We start from the raw sequence: 22,519 nt of genomic DNA, 5'->3' as shown, positions 1-22,519 counted from the left end.
TTTAAATTTTCCCATTCACTAAGAGCACAACTTAGTGAAACTTAATGAAGCACTCTTCCTAGATTAAAAAACAGTAATACTCTGGTTGGGTGTTTGCCATGCATGTGGACAATCCAGTTTTGATCCCAGGCATGCCATATGGCTCCCAAGCACTGCCAGAAATAGTTTCTGAGTGCAGAGCCAGGAGTAATCCCTGAGCATCGCCTATGGCTTTTGGGGCCTCCTGGGACACATTGGCAGTGCCTGGGGGACCATGTAGTGCTAAGGCTAGAACACAGAACCTTCTAAATGCAGGGTTTCTGCTCTAGCCCTTTGAGTTCTCAACCCAGATCCCAGAACAATGTTTGAATGTCCCTTTGTTCTATGCTATCTGGATGAATGTAGAAAATTAAACCAAGGTCTCAGTTTCACCATCTGTAAAATAAACACAATAAGACTAAGATAGGGGTTGAGAATCGATTGAGGTGATGAATTTGAAGTTCTATCAATGTATATAACATACAGTAAGTACTTTATAAATGTGCATAGATACATTTTTATCACCAGCCTTGTGAAGATTTTCATATGCCCACCCTGTCAATGGTAGTTTCTGTTTTCCCATAATAATCTACTCACACATTATCGTAATAATTACAGGATCCAATGTAATTATCTTTTATATAATGAAATTTGTGAATCTTTTCTGTAACAATTGAATACAATTTTTACTTAAGTACTGTACTCCTGGATACTTCGCAATCATGATCATCCTGTTGTTCGTCAATTGCCTCAAGCAGGCCCCAGTAATGTCTCCTTCATCCTAGCCCTGAGATTTTAAAAAGTGCCATATTCAAGGCTCTTACAGGGTTAGGAGAATGTGACCCATCATTGTTACTGGGATTTGGGATATTGGGTATGCCACGGGAGTTTGCCAGACTTTGCTGTGTGGGCAGGTTACATTCAGTAGCCTGCCAGGTTGTCCAAAGCAAGAATGAGATAATAAGATGTTGTGTGGCTGCGAATGTGGCCACGCACTTCCGGGAGCTAGGTTTTATAGTCTCTGGGTCTTGGCCGTTGATGGGATTACATGGAGCGGGGGGGGGGGGGGGGGGGGGGAGTTGGTGGGTGTGACCCCTGCCTACTGGAGGATATGGGTGGAGGATGTTCAGCCCTGATCCGAGCAGGCTTGGAGATCTCAGCCCCGGGACCCGCATGCCTTTGTTCCTCTGTCAGTACTTTCATGCGTGTGGAGAGTGGTCTCAGCATGCTTGTGGCTGGTTCTGGAGGTCTTCGGCTACCTACTGGATACTTAGAGAAATTTCAGAAAATATAATTACATACTACACACATAATTCTGCAATTCTGACTGCCATTTTTTTTCCAAAGGTTACATGAAAGTTTGTGGAATTTTTCCCCAATTATCTTATTTTCTACTTTCATTTCAAAAACTTAAACAATAGTTTTTACATTTTAATAATTTAATTACCTTTTAATTACATAATACCTAAATCTTCCATCCTTGTGAACAGCAATTATATTTTCCAGCCTACCAAATTTAGGAAACTGATAGTTAATCCTGCATTCCTGTCTCTCTTCAAACATCTATTCACTCTCTCAGCCTTAGCTCCAAATATCTGCCAATCACTTCATTATTCCTATTGTCTTCTGGCGATTCATTTATATCTTTTTCTGTAAAGCAAAATCCTAATGTGCTTTTTGTTGTTTACAATGGCTGCTGGGTAGGCTTATGGTAAAATGCTAACTAGAAAGACCCTATCAAAAGTTCTTCCCAAATGACAGAAATCATATATAATCCAAATTTCTTCTTCTTTCACTGGGAAGTTATAATCTAAAACTGTTAGTAGCATTTCAATTCATCTCTAATGTTTTTATGTAACAGGAAATTCTGAAAAATGACAACAAAAATTTCAGAGAAGAACTACTTTTTTGTGAATTTAGTGATGCCCCTTTGCCTGCATGCTAGAGTACTAATGCTTTGTGAAAATAAGCTGCAGAAAAATACAAGGGTTTGTTTTTGCATTCTGAACCAGATGAAAATAAGTGATCCCAGAACTGTAAGAAAATACATGTCTGTTGCTTAAAACAACTAAGTCTGTGATACTTTGCTATGTCAGATGAAAGGCAAAATGATACACCCAGTAAATGTGTTTTAAAAACATGAGGCTAGAGAAAAAAAAAAAAAGAGTGAAGGTGCTTGCCTTGTGTGTGGCATACCCAGGTTAGATCCCAGCACTGTAGTCAACCACTCAAGGATCACCAGGAGAAATCTGAGCAGAGACACGAGCTCTGAGTATCACCCTCACATCAATAAAATAAAACCTTAACTGTAATAGTTGTGAATTGTATGTATTATACAAGATGAATTTATAACATTTATTTCTATAAAAATGGGTCTGATGTTTTCATTTTTATGTGAGATTAAGAAATTCTTGGTTGGTGGAAAGTTTACTCTTCAAGTAAAATGCCACTGTCTTTAATCCATACCACTTCCTCTATTATTCAGTCAATGCACAATACACCTTTCCTTATTTAACCTTGCTTAGCCATGTTTCTTAGAATTAAGGGTGCAAATTCCAGACTGCTTAAATTGACTGATCTCTCTTAAGTTCAGATTTAGATTTGCTTGAGTTATCTGACAAGTCCATTGTCTAACAAAGGTGAAAGTAGCAATAGGTGATGAATCAAATACTCTTTTCATTTACAACAGACCCCAGAATTCAGAAATAAGGGGACTCAACAAGCTATTCCTCCTTCATCAAATTTCCTGAAAAGCCTAAGGGAGATCAAAGACAGACTGATTCTGGACCATGTATTAAGCAGATCTCATTATTTCATCTCAGTACTTAACCACTCTATGCAAGGTGTTGAAATTCTGGTTTGAGATAAGGACAGGAAGGATGCTCTGGGTGTAACATTTCCCCCACCACTTTCACTTGAGATTCAAGTTTCCCCCTGCAAACCGTTATTAACTTCAGTTTGAAAGCCTGTGTTCTTTCAAATGTTTCAAGCTTAGCTTATTGTTGACCATGTAGTAGATTTTTAAATGATATATATTTCAATTTCCAGATATAAACAGTTGCAATATTTTCTTGCCCTTTAGGCTACCAAAGGGCAAATAATGTGTAAACTCCCAAATTGTGCCTGTAAGATTGATACATTTCATGCCATTTTAAAACTGAGGTCCTCACTTTAGTTCTCTCTTAAGTTGAGTGAGTACATTAAGATCAAGAAGTTCTCCTTGAGAGAGAGAGAGAGAGCAAGAAGAAAAGTGCCTCTCATAAAGAGAGCCTGGGGGTAGGGAGTGGGGGATTGGGGAATGGTGGTGGGGACATTGGTGATGGGAAATGTACACTGGTGGAGGAATGGGTGCTGGATCATTGTATGACTGAAACCCAACTATGAACAGCTTTGTAATGATCTACCTCACGAATTCCAATTAAAAAAATAAATTAAAAAAAAGTAACGTGGATTCATGCTCAATTCAATCAGCTTAATCAATGGCTGAATAAATAGCAGTACTCCTACATTATTAAAAAAAAAAAATAAAGTTCTCCTTGTGCTGAACTACCTGCTCTACTGCTCTGAGACCTGCGTGTTTAACGGTTGAGTGATTAATGGTTGGCTTTCCCTAAGACGCCTGGGGAAAGCGAAAAGAGGAACTGATCTGCAAAGGAAGAACAGGGCCTTGCAAACCGAAACAAAGCTTCCTACCAAACACAGCGCCCGTACAAAGGAGTAAGCGCTGCCCGTCACGTGACGTCTCCGCATCCAGACGCCTAAGCACGCTGCCGCCGTGACGTCACGACGTCGGACGGACGTCATGCACGTCGTTGCGTCACTAGGGTGCCGGGGCGAGCTAGGCAAAGACCGCGCTGAGTCGAGTCCGTGGGGGTCTTAGCGGAGCCAGTCCCGGGAGCAAAGCGAGCCGCGGGTCATGGCATGGTCGCGGCTCGGGACTGTCCCCTGACGCGCCGGGGGCATGTGGATCGTCACGGGTCGGGGCTGGTGGCGCGGGCGCGCGCTCGCTCCGCGGGCCGCCGTGGCCGCGATTCCCGGGCTGCGCGGGCTGCGCGGGCTCCCGCGCGCGCTGTCCCTGACTCCGAGCCGGCCGTACAGCTCTGCGGAGCGCAAGGTGACTGTCCTTGAGTCTCTGGTCGTGCTGGTACCCTGGGGAGGCGCAGGGTGGGCTTTTGGAACTGCGAACCCCACTCCCCTGGAGTGCAAGCTTCAGGAAGGAGACGAGAGCCCAGAGCTGGGGCTCCGCGGGGCTTTGGCAATCTGTCCCTGCTCTCCACCACTCCCCCCCCCCCCCAACCGCACCCCTCGGGTGACCTTGAATGACTCACTGTGATTTTTCCTAAAGGATGGTGTCCAAAATGGAGTTGTTGAGGCGAGGCGAGTATACCGAGGCAGCTGCTTGTATCAGCGCTGTTTCCCTGCACTGTGCGAACTCAAGTTTCTTCCTTGGTGAATTGAGGGACCCAAATGCCCTTTGGCTTGTTGTTTTATGGATTGTACAATATAAGGCACAGTATTTTGCACTTTAGTATACCTAGCACAGAAGAAGTGTGGAGCGTTCTGCGTTTTATTTCACTGCTCCATGTTCCAAACACACGTGTCGTAGTAGTTGTATTATGGTTGCAGAAAGCGACCTGCTCAGCAATTCTGAAAACTAACAGCACGGTAGCTGAGGTGACAAAAAAATGTTAGCAGGAAAGTAAACTCATTGCAATTTATAATAGGAGAAATGACTAAACGTTTTTGCCCTTTTCTAAAACACCCGTGGACGTTAAAATGAACTATTGTTACAGTACAAGCTCCTAAAAAAGTCTTTTGGATGCAATAGTGGGGAGAAATAGGCCAGAGGGCGGACAAATTCAGTCCAGTTACTTTATGGACTTTTGAGGGGGGCAGGAGGACAAGCCTCCCAAGCAGTGCTTAGGTGGTCCTGGGGTGAGGTTGGAGGAGCACTCCAGCTTTTTTGTCAACTGGGCCTAATTCTAGTAGAGCCTGAGAATTCGATGCTGCTCATACTATTTTCCCAGCCCGTATTTTGCAGAATTTGTTTAAAGTATAGTTGTAACGCTGTTGTTTGTCTTGCATTGGGAAACATTAAAAAACAAAAAACCTTAAGGCTCATTTGAGTTCTGTATTTCTAATCACGTGTATCCTGCTGATTGTAAAAAAAATAGTATGTTTAGAGTGCAAATAGAATTTTACATGAATAACACTTCTTAGCAGTTTGTGGAGTTCCAGCAAAACATTAAGCATTAAGATGTAACCATTAAAATTGAGGTGTTTCATTCTAAATTCCTAATGAATTTTAAGTCATAAGTAAAGTCCTTTCTTTTGCTTCTGTGGTCTTGTGTTTCCTCTAAAGAAATTGCCAAACAAACACAATTGTATCTGAGTTAATCTTTTGAAGACTACTACTACTGCATATTATGGAACTGGTTCTGGTGATTATATAGTAATGGTGGGAATTTCACCCCCAGTATTTCTGTTGCTTTTGTGCTTCAAGAAGTCTTACTGGACCATTTACCAAGCACTCTTAGGTGGTTTAGAGTTATGAGTGCCTTGTGTTCTTAAGAAACTCAGTACCCCTTTGGTCTTAAGTGATGGAAATATTATAAAGGACTTTAGACATAATCATCTTTGTGAATGAAAATGATGTATTTGTTAGTTCTGTTGTAATACAGTATCTGTTACATGACCAGCCATACCTCCATTGTCAAGAGGGATAACAAGTTACATAATAAAAGGAATAATTGTTTAAGAAAGACTAAAGTCATATCCTTTTATCTGGAATACTCATGAGAAATTTGTATTCATAAATGTAATCTTTTTCTTTTCTAGGAAAAAGTTGATATGTCTAGATTTGCTGTTGAAAATATTAGAAACTTCAGCATCATTGCACATGTGGATCATGGCAAAAGCACTCTGGCTGACAGACTCCTGGAACTAACGGGTATTTTTATTGTATACTGTATTCTTCATTAATGGCCACGAGAAAAGGATTATTTTTTTTAACATGCCTTAAAAGTGTGGTTTTGATTTTGTATGTGTTTTTGATTTGTATGTGGTTGTATGTGATTTGTATGTGGTTTTGATTTTGTACGTGTTTTTCGTCTCTTAAAAACCTATTGAAATGTCAATTAGCATTTGTATTTATAGGGACAATTGATAAAACAAAAATTAATAAGCAAGTTCTTGATAAATTGCAAGTGGAACGAGAAAGAGGAATCACTGTTAAAGCACAGACAGCCTCACTCTTCTATAACTGGAAAGGAAAGCAGTATCTTTTAAATCTTATAGATACACCAGTAAGTGGAACATTCATTTTGTCTCTTCTGCTAAATTAACCATTGTACTAAACATAAACAAATTCTTTAGTTTCTGAATTGAATGTAAAAAGTGCTACCGATTTTTGTTTGCTTCCATTCTGGTAGTGTAAATATTGTCACATTCTAAAAATGGAAAGCCACTTAAATTTGGGTAGTAAATTTGTTATAAGTAATTAAGTAATTGACCCTCACATTTAGAGGTATCAATATTTTTTTGTTTCTCAGGGCCATGTTGATTTTAGTTATGAAGTGTCCAGATCACTTTCTGCTTGCCAAGGGGTTTTACTTGTGGTTGATGCAAATGAGGTAGGTAAATTTCATTTTCTGTGATGCGACATGGCTCTTTATCTCAAAGTTTTCCTTAAAAAGTGTTTTTGCTAGAGGGGTTAAGGTGCTTGCGTGCACATGGGTGACCACAGTTTGACCCCCTCACTGCTAGGAATGACCCTTAGGCACAGAACCTAAAGTAAGCCCTGAGCACAGCCAGATGTGGCCCCTAATCCAAAACAGTAATACAAAATGTGTTGGAAATAAACTATTTGCTTTTTAAAAAATGATTAGTTATATTACTTAACTGAAATCATGTGCTTTGGTAACTTGAGGTTTTATTATACTAAAACCTTCTGTGAGATTGAGCAATTTGTTTTTTAAAACATTTGAGCTGAGGGCTAGAGAGATTAGCTCAATGAGCTGATCACAGGCATAGCTTGAGCCAGACAGGGGTTGATCTCCAGGACTGCATTGTCTTCCAAGCACTGTCTGCATTGACCCAAGTATCATACTTGTAGTAGTCCCTGTCACACAAAGTGTGACAGTCCCCTCTCCAAATTTTAAAAATTGATTATAGGAGTTAGTTAAGAAATCAGTGTACTTAATTAAAATACAGTGTCATATATACATCAAACAGAACTCCCAGGTGCATGGAAGTGTAGACACCATACTTTGTGTTACACCTTTGCTTTTGATGAAGAGATGCAGACCGGTCATGATTTAGAAGTTTTGTGCTAGATAGTAGGATGATCTCAATGTCCTGTATCTTGATTTTTCCAGGGTATTCAAGCCCAAACTGTAGCAAACTTCTTTCTTGCCTTTGAAGCACAACTATCAATAATTCCAGTTATAAATAAGGTAATTAGAACGAGGAAGTAATGCTACTTATTTTTATACTTACAAAAGTATATTTTCTGTTTGAATATCAAAGTAAATAGGTTCTTGACACTCACTATCCAGTGTGTGGACAGCAGGAGGGGGAGAGTGATTGATATCAAATAGTGCTTGATATCAGGAATTCAGCTCAGTCCTAATACTACCTGAAGAGAGTCCCAGATTCTATAGATTCCCACAAGACTACCCTTTGAAGATGGCACTCCTTCACTTCAGATGCCAGTCTCAAGCCTAGGATGTGACTTGGGCTTCTGATATTCTAATAACTCTTTGTGGATTGGCCTTTCTCAGTAATTTCTCCGTGGACTTTAGACACAGTTGCAAGTCTGGGATGTCTACCTATACTTCTAATCAGATTCCTCACAACCTCCTTAATTTGCTAGACCAACTAAAAAAAATTTAGAAACATTTTGCTTACTAGATTACCTATATATTGTATAGAGGAATGGCCACATGGAAGAGATACATAGGGCAAGGGAATATTCCCTGCCCTCATCAGATACATATCCTCTCCAAATCCACATATGTTCACCAACTTGAAAGCTTTCCGAACCCCTTTCATTGGAGGTTTCATGGAAGTTCAGTTGTATAGATGCAGTTGATGAATGCATTAGCCCATAGCCATTGAACTTCATCTCTAGCTTCACTTAACTCTCTGACTTTTCCAGCCTCTGTTCTTACAGTTGGGTCTGCTGATAGCTTACCCCCATCTGTAGGTGCTTTCCAGAAAGTGCTTAAAGTCATTACTATAGTAAGAAGAAATCCCAAGTGCATTGAGTGTTTTGTGCCAGAAATATACTAGTTATTGTATCTCATGATATCAGTAGTATTTTTTCCCCTGATATGCAGGATCTTCAACTATTTCACTGGTGGGATTTATGCTTTAGAATTTCATATGGTAGAATTGAAATTCAGACTCCTTCACTCTTTCATTTAGTTAAAAAAATAGTTTTCTAAATTAAATGATGAAGAGCTTTGTAGAAAAGGAATGTATTACTTAGGGAAGGAAAAGGAATTTATGATCTTGAAGGAAGCCATATATAAGACAAGTAACTAAATAGTTAAGTGCTAATATGAGTAGTAGACAAAACTTTTATCTTTAAAATGTTCTTAAATTAAGAATCCTAACTTAAGATACATTGTATTAAATTACATTTAAGAGAAGGAAGATTGCTTTTAGGTAATATGACTTATGTGTTACAAGCTATATCAAACATAACTTATAAAGCCAATTTTTATGGTATTTATAACTTATGGTTGAACAATTGAGTAGCTAACAGCTTGACAAAAATACTGTGCATATCTAGGTGTTCCTAGTATACCACTTTTAAAAGTCATAGGAGCTTTTTAAAAACTGTTCAAAAACAAAATTATATTTTAATATACTAAGACATGTTTTGTTTTTGTTTTAAGATAGATCTAAAGAATGCTGATCCTAAGAGGGTTGAAAAGCAAATTGAAAAGGTTTTTGATATTCCAGGTGATGAATGTATTAAGGTAAAGTGACTTTTTTTTTCCAAAGACTTGGTTGTACTTTTAAAAAAATCTCATGTAATTAGGGTGAGAATGATAGTACAGCACTAAACAACCGATAGTTTTAAAAAACTTGGTGTAATCACTGAAAAAAAAACAGTAGTTTCAAAGCTAGGTACTGCAGCGGTTAAGGTGCTTGCCTTTTATGTGGCCCCAGTTTGATTCCTGTTCCAAGTATAGTCCCAGGCACTTCCAGGAGTGATCCCTGAGCAAGAAAAGGCAAGAAGAAACTCCTGTCAGGTATGGCCCAAACTCCCCTAAGAAAATTATAAAAAGTAGTTTCCTTCCTGGTTACATGTATATGCATAGAGTTTAATGGGTTTTTTTTTCTTCTTTTTATGTCAAGAGCCTTATAAGGTAGTACTGGGTTATGATTTTATAATTTGGATTGCATTATATTTATAAGAATATAAAGAATAATTGAATATTCTGATTTTAATAAATTACTTACAAAATTACTTGAACTATTTATTTTGTGCTTTCCAGACATATATCAGTTAACAGACTAGGCAAGACCTCTTTATCATTGTGTTTCTATTCTACTTAGGGGAGGAAGTCATTAATTTTTAAAAAAGTATAAATGAGAAAGCAAAGAAGTATTAAGTGTTAAGTGCCTGGGCTCAGGAGTGAATTGATCAGAGAGGGAAATGTATGGCTTTTAAAGGAACATGGTCTGGCATAATCTGAGTAGTAATGCGAATTATTAGCAGACATATCTGCACATTGAGGGCCTTACTCTGAATTCACAAGAATCAGTTTCTTGACTTTTATTTTTTTCACCAGCAATGTTAAGTGGCTCTAATTATGGGCATAGAAAAGTCATGTAGTTGGATATAATCACAGTTGAACTTCTGCCAGCTGCTTATGATGGGGAGAGAATAGAATATATAGTTAACTCGCCCAGTATTCTTATCTGGGAAAGTTTGGAAAGGAAGGGCATTTTAGTTATCTGGGTGACATCCACTAAATTGTTAGTTACAGCCACAAAACAGATTGAGATAGGCAAAATATGTATTATCACTTCTAATTTATCTGATGAAGAATTTGAAGTTCAGGGTAAATAACATTGATTAAAACCATGGACTGTCACAATTCTTAGCTAAATATTTTGAACAATTCAGTGCTTTTTCAATATCCTAATGATACTCTTTAATTTAAAAACCATGAAATAACTGTAATTATAGGATATTTTATCAAAATACACTTAAGTATTTCTCTTTGTATTGGTCAACAGACATATTGGTAACTGTTAGAAATCCTTTTTCCGTGTGATTATAAAGCAAAGTTACCAGGATAGAACAGTAGAGTCAGCTTTAAATCTTTATTATTATTATTATTATTAAATTTTTTTACATACATATTTGTAGATTTCTGCTAAACTTGGAACAAATGTTGAAAGTATCCTTCAGGCAGTCATTGAAAGAATACCCTCGTAAGTATTTACTAGTTTTATTCTTTTTAGTTTATTTTTAATAATATGAAGACTATCATTTTGATCTATTATTTTGCTTCTGTAACTATGGCAAATATACTTACAGTCAGTGATTAAAGAGCTTTCTGTTAATTTTTAAAAATATGTAGAAATCAAATGAACTAAAATGATAGAAAATAATCAGGATGATATGCATCTCTTTCTAACAACCACTTTAATAGAGGATTATATTAACGGTTGTTACCTTCTTGATATGTCAAGTTTAGTATTTAAGTTTTAAAAAGTTACTTATTTTCTCTTAGATATTTTATTAAGGTTAATATAGCGACACACTGCCTTATTTTATATAAAGTTTCTTCTGTTAATGAGTGTTTTTTAAACCATATTTTTATATAGGCCTAAAGTACATCGCAAAAATCCTCTAAGAGCTTTGGTATTTGACTCCATTTTTGATCAGTATAGGGGAGTGATAACCAGTGTTGCATTATTTGATGGAGTGGTTTCCAAAGGAGATAAGATTGTATCTGCACATACTCAAAAAACATATGAAGTTAATGAAGTAGGAATTCTAAATCCTAATGAGCATCCAACTGATAAGCTGTAAGTAGTCTTTAGAAATTAAAATGCACTTGTGTGTATTTCTATTCCTGCCTTTCTTAATCTGTTATGCTTAGTATGATCCCAATGGGGTAATTTAAAAAAAGAAAGATATATAATGAATAATCTTTTAAAAAGAAATCTCTTGAAAGACAGAAATTTGATGCTTACTGCTTTTGATTGGTTATAACTAATTTGTGATCTGGTGTAGACAGGTGGATACAGATACATTTGATATGAATACCATCAATTTTGACGTTTTTATTATCAAATTTTAACATAATGGTAGTGCACAAAACTTGCTGATCTTTTTCTTCATTGTGGAATTCATTGTGAAACTTGGATTAACTAGAACCCATGGCTTGTGATATAATCAAGATAGGTGCATTAGGAATACTGAGTTCTGGGCTGGGGCAATAGGACAGCCAGGTTCGGTCTCCAGAAGCCCATATCGTCCCCTGAGCACTGCCAAGAGTGACCCTGCGTGCAGAGCCAGGAGTAAGCTCTGAGCACTGCCAGGTTAGGCCAAAAACTGAAAAAAAGGGGGGAAAAAAGCTGAGTTCTAAGTTCATTCATAAAGCATACACCTACCTCATCAGTTCTTCTGCTGGTGTTGAGATAGATTCTTGGGCCCAAAGTTGGAGCTTTCTTTTCTTAGGTCTTCGGTTTCTCATCTGTGAAAATTAAGATGTTTAGCCCTACAGTCATTTAGGTATCACTAGTTTCATGTTATGGTCTAAAACTAAAATATTTATCCCTATAACTGTTTAGTTCTCACTTGATAGTTTCATGTTGCAGTCTAAAACTAGTATTTTTTTGTTCATAACATTTAAAAGAAATTTTATTCAGTCACCATGCGTTACGAATTTACGAGTCTTAGGCCTACAGTGTTCCAACGCCAGTCTCTTCACCAGTGTCCACTTCCCTCTACCGTGAACCCATTTTCCCTCCTACCCACCAGCCTGCCTCTTAGGCCAGGCACTTTCTAAGAAATGTCTGGCGGCACTGTGGCTTGCAGTACTGTTACTGATAGGTTTCCGTGCATAACGCTTTTCCACCTTTCAGCATCCCCTCCTCCAGCTTGAATACTTCTCTCTACCATTGTTGTGTTTTCTTTTCTCCCACCCGCTTCCGAGCTTTCTGCTGAAGATCAGTTCTCATGTTCTTTATTTCTGCATTTCTATTTATTTTTTATTTATTATTTATTTATTATTTATTATTTATTATTTATTATTTTTTTATTATTATTTATTTTTTATTTTTTTATTTTTTATTTATTTTTTATTATTATTTTATTTATTATTATTTATTTATTTATTATTTATTATTATTATTATTATTAATATTATTATTTATATTATATTAATAATTAATAATTAATAATTAATAATATTATTAATATTATTATTATTTTTATTATTATTATTATTTATTATTATTATTTATTATTTATTATTTATTATTTATTTATTTATTATTTATTTCTATTTATTTCTGCATTTCATTTGTTGTTCCCCTACTTTGGTTCATTTTTGTGAGTCAGAGTCTATCTTTATCTTACTCAGATATTTTAAAAGCCTCTTCAATCTGCCATATTTTCAGTTAAGGTTCTTTATACATCATCCTAAATTCAGTAGTAGAAATCAATAGTGCTTTGTTTCTTTGCACTTACCAATTCACTATATTTACATTATATTTTAGAAGCTATTTAATGTACAGAGGTAGATGAAATCATAAATATGAGACTGGTTGTCATGCAGTGGTCTTTGGTAAGCGATTATAAAACCTGGTATGTTTTCTTGCTGCCATTCTTGAAAGAGTTGAGAATTGATGTGGATGTGTAGCCCAAACGCAGATGGAGTTTTGCTTGAAAGGGTGATTAGTTCCTGGAAAGGTAGAGGTAATTGTGAGTACGCATTTGAAACATTGAAGCAGTAAATATGTCCATGTAATAATTTTATTTAGATATGCAGGACAGGTGGGCTATCTGATTGCTGGGATGAAAGCTGTCACTGAAGCACAAATAGGAGATACATTTTATTTACATAAACAACCAGTGGAGCCCTTGCCTGGCTTTAAATCAGCGAAACCGATGGTATTTGCAGGTGAGGAGCTCACAGATTCCAAAGATGAGGGCCCAATTATTTTGTGAAAGAAAGTCTATAAGTTATCATCAAAATTACTGCGAATATTCATTTGAAATAGTTAATTCCAGAATGATTTTTTTTGTCCTTGTTGTTATATGTATGTGTATTTGCCATTGATACACCAATTAATTGTTCTGTAAGTATAGAAAACCATAGTGTCTCTATAGAGAAACTGTGTGAGAATCATTTTTTAAAACTTTTAGGATTTCTGAGGAAATAGGTTTTCATTTATTTGCATATATATATATAATTTTTTGGGGGGGTGGTTAGTGTGCTATGCCTGGCTATGCAGAGATTGAATTATGATTGACCACCTGCAAAACAAATGCCTGATCACCTGTACTCTCTGGCCCCACGAATTAGGTGTTTAAAAAGCATGCTATCTCAAAGGAGAGAAAGAACAAAAGGGAGTACCCTGCCACAGAGACAGGGTGGGATAGGGGGGTAGGGGGTGGGTGGGAGGGATACTGGAATTGGTGGGATGGAGAATGGGCACTGGTGGTGGGATGGGTACTCGATCATTGTATAACTGAAACCCAAGCACAAAAATTTGTAAGTCTACAACTGTACCTCATGGTGTTTCACTAATTTTTTTAAAAAAAGCTATCATAAGTAGAAATTAACCATATGAATTTCCTTCTTGTTTCCCTGAACAATTATATTTGAACTATGTTTTTATTAGGATATTTTAGTTGCTAATTATCAGTAGCTATTTTAGCTTCTTCTTAGCTCACTTTTAGTACTGTTACGGTGTAGACAGGTTCGGATAGTGTCCCCACTCATTTTGCATAAATTCAGGACTTTTTCTTACTGTGGTTATAAGTATATGTAAAAAAGACCCGAGAGAATCATAGCTGGCTACTGTGTACTGGGCATTCAGCCTTGTTTTCCCTCACTGTGCTTCTCACTGGGAATTAGGAACTTTATTGCCAAATTTAATTGGAGTCATTTAGATCTTCAGACGTGAAGGGTTAAAGTGTCAGAAGAAAGAGAATCTGACAAGTCAGTAAGAATTTCAGTCGTTAAATTGAAAATAGTAAAATTTATCTTTGATTTTTGTATTTAACCATAGAGAAAAAAAAGTTCATTGTAATTTTCATTTTTATTCCTGTTTTTTCTTTTTAATCACTAAGTTCATTTGTGTTTGTGGAATGCCTTGTACTTCTGTTTCTTGAAATACACAAAGTACATTATCCTAATAGACCTAATTCCCTAGTTCTTTTGTTTTTCTCTATGTTTGTGCATAGTATAACATCTCTTGGATGTTATTTGATTGTAATTTTATTAAGACTATGAAACATGCAAGATACTTGGAAGCAATCCTAACTTAATATTCATAGCTCTTTTTTTTAGGAGAGCAGTATTCCTCAATGAAATATAGAAAAGTAAAAAAACTAAATGATACATTTTGATCCTGGCAGCATTGCATAGTTAGTGTTTTAGTTATCTGTTCACATGTGATATTACAAACCATTGTATCCGCAGGAATGTATCCCATAGACCAGTCTGAATATAACAACCTGAAGAGTGCAGTAGAAAAACTGACTTTAAATGATTCCAGTGTGACAGTTCATCGGGATAGTAGCCTTGCCCTGGGGGCTGGCTGGAGGTAAGATTAAATTGAGTTGCAGAATTAAATTTTTATCAGAAAGTAAAGTTTAGAGTAACTCTTGGAGATTTCTTAAGATAACTTCATAATAGTGTAAGGTAGACTCAAGTTATTTGTCTTCCTATTTTTCACTGTAGATATATTTTGTGGATAATATATCTGTTATATCTAATGTATCACTAAGTTTTAGTGACAATGATATTTAATAGGATCCCAATGAAAAGCTCATGAAATTATGTTACATTTAACTCTCCACTGTCCTCCCGTTGTTCATTGATTTGCTCAAGCGGGCCCAGTAACCTCTCCATTGTGAAACTTGATGTTACTGTGTTTGGCATATTGAATATATCACAGGTAGCTTGCCAGGCTTTGCTGTGCTGGCGAGACACTCTGGGTAGCTTGCCGGGCTCTCCAAGAGGGGCAGAGGAATTGAACCTGGGTTGGTCGGATTGGTCGCGTGCAAGGCAAAATCCCTACCGCTGTGCTATCGCTCTAGCCCTTACATTTAACTATAAAGGAAAATTATCCGAATGACTGTTCCATTCTTCCACACAAACTAAAATTTAACAAAGAAAATAGTGGCCAGTAGTCATAAACATGCCTCAGTTTGAGTTTCTCCCCTTTCAGGTTGGGATTTCTTGGACTTTTGCATATGGAAGTTTTCAACCAGCGACTAGAACAAGAATATAATGCTTCTGTTATTTTGACAACCCCTACTGTTCCATATAAAGCTGTTCTTTCATCAGAAAAATTGATAAAGGTATTATGGCAAAGTAAATATTACTCTGAAAAATTTAAATTGTTCTTAGCAAAGAATAAACTAAAATAAGTCAGATGTGTGGGGAGTACGCCAGTGGAAAATTCTAGTGTATCAGCTTCTGAGTCAGCATTAAATTTAAATTTTTCTTGATCTAAACAACTATCTTATTTCATTACTAATCAGGAGGAGCTACTTTGAAAACAAATCTCTGTAATTTTAATTAACCTGATAAAATCGTGCTCACAATAGCATTCTGTGATTGAGGATAAAAAGTAGAAAATAATGATAAGATTCTGGACCAGTGATGAAAGAATATAGTTTTGGCCATAAGTAAATTTATCTTATAAATTTATCTTACAAAATGTGAAGCACTTAGTCCTGTGTATCTATAGGGAATTTTAGATTACAAACTAAGACAAAGTGCTTTATTACTTCTGACAATCTAATTTTAATATTAACTGCCATCTGTAAATTATTTTTTAAAAAGATTTCATGTATTTTTTTTTGTTTGGGTGCCATATGTTGCCGCTTACTCTTAGCTCTCTTCAGAACTCCAGGACGGGGGTGTGTTTGGGGGGGCCAGGGATCAAACCTAGGTCAGTCACATGTAAGGCAAGTACTTTACCCATTTATTATTATATGTCTGCAACCATCTTTAAAATTTTTCAGAAAAATTTTCTGAAAAATGTATTTACAAAATTAATATGCCTGTTAAGAAAGACTGAAATATATAATAAGTTTCCAGTTTTAATAACTGTAATCACAATATAATAACTGGAGTGTTTTTAATCTAAAGTATCTTAGGATAATATTCTAACCTCTAGGCATTCTTTTGTTTTTATTAATGTCAATAAATTTAATAACATTTAACAGATTTTAAAACATTTTTTAACTTTTGGTGATTTTTCTTCTTAGGAATATAGGGAAAAAGAAATTACAATCATCAATCCTGCTCAGTTCCCTGATAAATCGAAAGTAATGGAATATTTGGAGCCTGTTGTTTTAGGAACCATTATCACACCAGATGAATATACTGGAAAAATAATGACACTTTGCCAGGTATACATGTAATTCAGTTTAATACAGGTTTCTAAAGATCACTCCTGCAAAACACATTTAATTTAATAAGAAACTTTTGTAAAAGTCCCTATATCAAGGTTGAACCCACTGTACTATTGCTCCGGCCTAGAGCTTAGTATTTCTTATGATGAGAAAAAGGTATTTTGATTCTAAATAACAGTGGATCCGGAACTTTTGATCATCTGTCTTAATTTACTGAATTTGGTATTTCAACCTGGGAGACTTTTTTAGGGCAGTGCGGCTCAGGGCTTCCTCTTAGCTCTGCACTCAGGGTTCACTTCTTCAGGGAACAGCTTTATATGGAACAGTAGGGGTTGTCAAACCATAGGGGATTCCGGGAATTGAACCCAGGTTGGTCTTGTGAAAGATACAGGCCCTACCTACTATACTATTGCTCCAGTCCAACCTGGGAGACTTTTGATTATGATCCATTTTGTTTTAGGTTGTGGTATGTTATAATGCACAAATTGAATGTGATTATAGTTTTCAAAAGTAATTGAAAAAATGTTTGAACTACTTGGATATTAGAAAAGAACTTCAAATAAGGACTTTTGGACTTGATTTTTAATTGTTAACAGAAACTATTAAGTTGGTCGTTTGGGTTATTTGGTTCTACAATTATGTGTAAAAAATAAATTATAAGATTTACTTGGAAGTTACAGTTGATTTATTGTTGGATGAAATGCTGTATAATTTAAAATGCTTTAGAGTGAGCACATTGTTAGTGAAATATAGTTTCCCTTCTCTAAAAATATTGAGGATTTTTACTACAGATTTTAAAGAAACAATCTTTCACTGTAATCTTTTTTAGAATTTATAACAGTAACAACAAAATCTCCAATGGAGACGTTACTGGGCCCGCTCAAGCAAACTGATGAACAACAGGAGGGCCTTAAAAAATTATCTTTCATAATTATTTTTGTGTAGATTATAGTTAAATATATTTTTCTATTCCTTTAAGTCTCGAAGAGCACTTCAGAAGAATATGGTATTTATTGATCAAAATAGAGTTATGCTTAAGTATCTCTTCCCTTTGAATGAAATCGTGGTGGATTTTTATGATTCTTTGAAATCCTTGTCGTCTGGATATGCTAGGTAAGTATAATGGGAAATTCAGGTATCTTGACAGTGTCTTTGAAATACTGACCAGCAAGATTATTCTAAAACTTATGTAAAGGTCTCACCTATTAAAGATCATTGAGAAAACATTGCAAGACTAGAAAGACTTGGAGCAGTCATTTTAATTGTGTATTTCTTACTCATTTAGAACCATTCATCTGAAATGTAGTTTTTTGATGGATTTTTGGTGGGGAAGAATAAAGGAAGGTAGATAAAACTTTCTCGGGATGTATAAATCTGTAATTTTCCTTGATAGTTTTGATTATGAAGATGCAGGCTATCAGACTGCTGATCTTGTAAAAATGGACATTCTGTTGAATGGAAATATTGTAGAGGAGCTAGCAACTGTTGTACACAAGTAAGTTAAATTAAAAAAAATCATTCGTTATATTTGTATGTAATTATTACTTAGTTTTTTATTGACAGCTACATTTTAGAGCCTTTAAGATAAATTTCATATTATTAGTTTTTCCATTTTTTTCCCCTTTTTTTTTATAAACTTAATATATAGTGGAAAGAAATGTTTCCTTTATCAAGTAAGATAAAATTTTTATTTTATTTTTTCAATTTATGAGATTCAGAATTTAAAAAAATGTTTTGTCATAAAAATGTATAATTAAAAATGAAATAACCTACATGTCTAAGAAGAGATTAAAATAAATTTTGAAGTGGTCTTGTAATAAGCTATTTTAACCATTAGAACTGTAATATGAATATTTAGGGATATAAAAATACCTGTTAAAGATATAAACACTGTGATCCAAATTGTAAAATAATTTAGTATGATTGGTGTGCAGTAAAGTAGTTATGTTTAAGCAGTCTAAAATGTTTAATATAGCGTTTGTATGCATGTGGGGAATAGGCATCATGAATATTTTTATTCTCTAATGTACGTTTCTCTAGATTTTTTTGTCAGGCTGTTTTTATAATCAGAAAAGTATACCTAGATCTGATTGTAGGAAATGTTTATGATTTTAAAAAGTTTAATTGGAATCTCCTTAAAAAGTTTAACTGGAATCTTCATGATGATTATACCTATGGACTAAAAAGCTATAATGTATGTACTTATTTAGGCTGTGTAAATAGTTGCCTTTTCTCTGTTTTAGAGATAAAGCATACTCTGTTGGTAAAGCTATTTGTGAATGTCTGAAGGACTGTCTTCCTAGGCAGCTCTTTGAAATAGCAATTCAAGCTGCTATTGGAAGTAAAATCATTGCAAGAGAAAAGTGAGTTGGAATTAATTGTTGCTCTTGGGTTGGTTTTAGAAATGATGTATCTTTTGATTGTAGCTCAGGCCCAAGCTGTTATATGGGTAGTAGGGAAGTTATAATTCACATTTTATGGAGTTCTAGGGTAAATATTATGCCTGTATCTACAGTTTCAGTTGTTTTTGTATAACACCAGTGGTGCTCAGTCCTTGCTCCTGGCTGTGTGCTTAATGCTCACTCCTGGCACGATGCTGAGGTGACAATATGTGGTGCTAGGGATTGAACCCAGGTCAGCCACATGCAAGGCAACCCTACCCATTTTACTGTCTCTCTGGACCCGTTTCAATTCATAGAATCATTTTGCTTGCCAGTTATTTTGGTTTAGTGAATACCCAGAAATTAGATTGATAACTCAGGAACATCCTAGCAAGTATAAGTGGAAAATAATCATTCTGATATAAATGTTTATAAGGTAGAGAATACTTTAAGAGAAAACTGTTTTTTTTCTTTATGGAAGACATAAAAATGGAGCTATTTAAAAAAATTTCTCAGAAACAGTGTATTGATTAGATATATAATCAGTATACTGATTAGATATATAAAAATTACACAATTTTATCTGAAATATGCTTTCTAAAAGTACATTTATATACCTCATCACTCTTGATTACGTTAACTGGAGTTAATAATGAGAAAACCATATTTAATTAGTATTTTGGAAATAACAGTGGTATTAATTTTATGTTAGTTAAAAGTATATTTACATAATTATTCTCTAATCATGATCTTACCATACTGGAATATGACTTAATATTACATATGAGCTTTCACTTTTTAAATTATGTTCCTATTCATGTTGAATTCATTTTTTATTTGATCTCAGATACATGAAAAGCATTGAAACTACCAGTTTTTTATGCTAATTTTATACCAATAATGAAGCAATATGGTATTAATAAAGGTAAATTGTTTTAGAAATTAAGGTACTCTGTAAATAGGTAATATTGTTTTTGAAATTTAGGACATTTGTAACCAATATAGTGAAGTCCTGCACTTAAGATAAAATTTTCTCTTTCACAGTGTGAAAGCTTACAGAAAAAATGTTTTGGCGAAATGTGTAAGTATCTATATTCTAGTTACTAACAGCATTTCATTAATTTAAAGTCAAAGAAGTTTAAAACATATTTACGTGTGGCTTACCAGTGTCCATTCTTTTTTCATGTTCAAGTTTTCTGCATAATATAAATTTTATCTTTACTAATAGCTTACTGATATTGATCACATTCCTAAGTATTTTTTGTCATTGTATTCATAAACATTGCCTTACCGTGATACTTATGTAAGTACCTTATATAAGCATTTTCTAACAGCTAAGATTTTGTTGATTTATGAGGAAGGATTCTGAAGACAGTGGCTGTGTGTTAGTATGGGATTTAGACTGTCACCTCTTTCATATTGCTTTGCTGAGTTTGTTGTCTCATCTAAAATTTATGAATTTATACTAAGAAAATGAAATATTTTCTCAAAATTGTTTAGGAAAGGGACTAACATCTTTATGTCGTCTAGTTTAAGCTGTAGTTAGTTATGCAATCAAAATTTAAAGCTGTGAGTCAGGATACAGCTAATCCTTTCTTCACATCCATAATGTAGGAGCATAGTAGCTATCCTTAGGGTTCTTCATTTCCATTCAAAAATAGATAAAAGTGGTTATTTTTTGAGGAAGTAATCTGAGTAGTAATAGAGGAGGAAATTTGCAGATTTCTGCCTCAGGGATAAACATAAAGTAGTTTTAACAGAGCAATTGTATATTTCTATAAGTGGTTTAGACTTGTAAACTTTTCAAAAATATTTTTCAGTATGGTGGCGATATTACTCGAAAAATGAAACTTCTGAAGAGACAAGCAGAAGGAAAGAAAAAAATGAGGAAAATTGGCAATATTGAAGTTCCCAAAGATGCTTTCATAAAAGTTCTGAAAACACAACCTGATAAATAATTGGTGGGAAAATACAGTGCATTTTCATAAATATTATGCATCCACTGATTTTTTTATAGTAATTTGCATGTTGACAACAGTATGAAAATTATAAGAAAGGTTCACTGTCACTGTCCTCCCGTTGTTTATCAGTTTACTTGAGCGGGCCCAGTAATGTCTCCATTTTGAGACTTGTCGTTACTGTGTTTGGCATATCGAATACGTCACGATAGCTTGCCAGGCTTTACCATGTGGGCGAGATACTCTTGGTAGCTTGCCGGGCTCTTCGAGAGGGGCGGAGAGATTGAACCCAGGTCGGTTGGGTCAGCCGCGTGCAAGGCAAACGCCCTACCGCTATGGTATCGCTCTGGCCCTCAGTGGTATAAGAAAGTTTTGGTTTTTAGATTTAAATTAACTTCTATTGAAAGATGGTTTAGAAATGATTAGGAGTTTGAACTCTGAAGCCATAGTGTCTGGTTCCAAATGTCTATTCTGCAGCTGTCTAGTAAGGAGACCCTGACAATATTTGCTTACCTTTCTATTAGTAGAATTGGATTATGCTATTTCTTTTGTTTCTTGTTTGGGGTCCACACCTGGCTATACTCAGAACTTACTCCTGGTTCTGTGCTCTGGGATCATTCCTGGCATGGTTGGGGCACTTTGCAAGAAAAGCAAACAACTCACTGTATCATCTCTCTAGTCTGGGTATTTCTTATGTCCATTAAGTTATGGAGAAAAAAATAAGACATGTTTCTAATACTTGAGTCCATGACACAGGAATTGTTTGGTGAATCTTTATTTGTTCTTGTGCATTTTTCCCCCCTTACATTGAAAAGCATCACATTTAGGATCCTAAATTTAAATGGTAATAAATTTAGATTCTCATAGATTAGTTATTAAAGTGAAGTGGTTTTTGATAAATTTTTGCAGGGCCGTACCTTATACTCCAGGGACCCTGGTGTTTTCAGTCATGCTTGGCCTGGTTTGGGTCAGCAGTGCTGGGAAAAGAGGGACACACAGTGATGGGGACTGAACTAATGCCTCACTCATGCTAGGCATGAGTTCTTTCCTAGCGATGAGAAACATAAGACCCTGATTTCATTCCTGGCACCAAATGTCCCACTCCAAGCATCGCTTGATCTGGCCCTGGTTGCTGCTGCTGGTTGTACATCAACAGATGTGACTTTTTGGCACCCAGTGCTGGAGGTGGCTCTGTAATAATTACAAAACACAGTGGGGTGCAGATGTTTCCCAGTTAAATTTAGGAGGGCTATCTTCTGAAACTGTCTATGAGTATTAGGTCTTTGACATTCCTAACGGCTGTTTGATTACAATTCTTTAACGTCACACCCAGTGATTTTCAGGGCTCACTCCTGGTGGGACTCGGGGGACCATATGGGGTGCCTGAGAATCAAACTCGGGTCAGCTGCATACAAGGCAACCACCCTGCACACTCTACACTCCAGCCCTGTTAATTACAGTTAATGATTATTTTATTTCATAATTAGGAGACTGAGCTCTAGCAGTTATGTAACTTAGTTGAGGTCACACAG

The 22,519-nt window shown here is 35.6% G+C and overlaps 2 protein-coding genes and 1 long non-coding RNA gene across 4 annotated transcripts in view; 1 reads left to right on the top strand and 2 right to left on the bottom strand.

The window, feature by feature from the left end:
• YIPF7 (Yip1 domain family member 7) overlaps positions 1 to 4,367 on the bottom strand; it is a 38,569-nt gene extending 34,202 nt beyond the window's left edge. Inside the window, exon 1 of the mRNA XM_056111451.1 lies at positions 4,347 to 4,367. The gene's annotated coding sequence lies outside the window, so the exon portion shown is untranslated. The remainder of the gene's footprint in view (positions 1 to 4,346) is intronic.
• On the top strand, positions 3,861 to 21,018 carry GUF1 (GTP binding elongation factor GUF1). Of its 2 annotated transcripts, none has more exons than XM_056111449.1 (17): positions 3,861 to 4,132; positions 5,857 to 5,968; positions 6,175 to 6,323; positions 6,570 to 6,650; positions 7,395 to 7,472; positions 8,922 to 9,005; positions 10,409 to 10,473; positions 10,936 to 11,073; positions 13,036 to 13,175; positions 14,703 to 14,826; positions 15,454 to 15,586; positions 16,502 to 16,645; positions 17,628 to 17,761; positions 18,042 to 18,143; positions 18,892 to 19,011; positions 20,074 to 20,110; positions 20,850 to 21,018. In XM_056111449.1, the coding sequence occupies exons 1-17, from the start codon at positions 3,980 to 3,982 to the stop codon at positions 20,985 to 20,987; spliced, it is 1,932 nt and encodes a 643-aa protein (XP_055967424.1). In that variant the 5' UTR covers positions 3,861 to 3,979; the 3' UTR covers positions 20,988 to 21,018. The 2 variants fall into 2 exon arrangements, with proteins under 2 accessions (XP_055967424.1, XP_055967423.1); XM_056111448.1 differs by having other exon boundaries at positions 10,870 to 11,073.
• Positions 7,334 to 13,015, bottom strand: LOC130020769 (uncharacterized). Its single transcript, XR_008792019.1, has 3 exons — positions 12,743 to 13,015; positions 11,662 to 11,744; positions 7,334 to 7,445 (listed from the first exon to the last, which is right to left on the bottom strand). It is a non-coding gene; the product is annotated as an uncharacterized LOC130020769 (long non-coding RNA).
• Positions 21,019 to 22,519: the final 1,501 nt, after the last annotated feature.

The sequence above is a fragment of the Sorex fumeus genome, unplaced genomic scaffold (assembly GCF_029834395.1).
Source record: "Sorex fumeus unplaced genomic scaffold, SorFum_2.1 ptg000013l, whole genome shotgun sequence".
Classification (NCBI taxonomy): domain Eukaryota; kingdom Metazoa; phylum Chordata; class Mammalia; order Eulipotyphla; family Soricidae; genus Sorex; species Sorex fumeus.
Note: the sequence above shows the minus strand (reverse complement) of the source record. Positions and strands in the feature narration are given on the sequence as shown.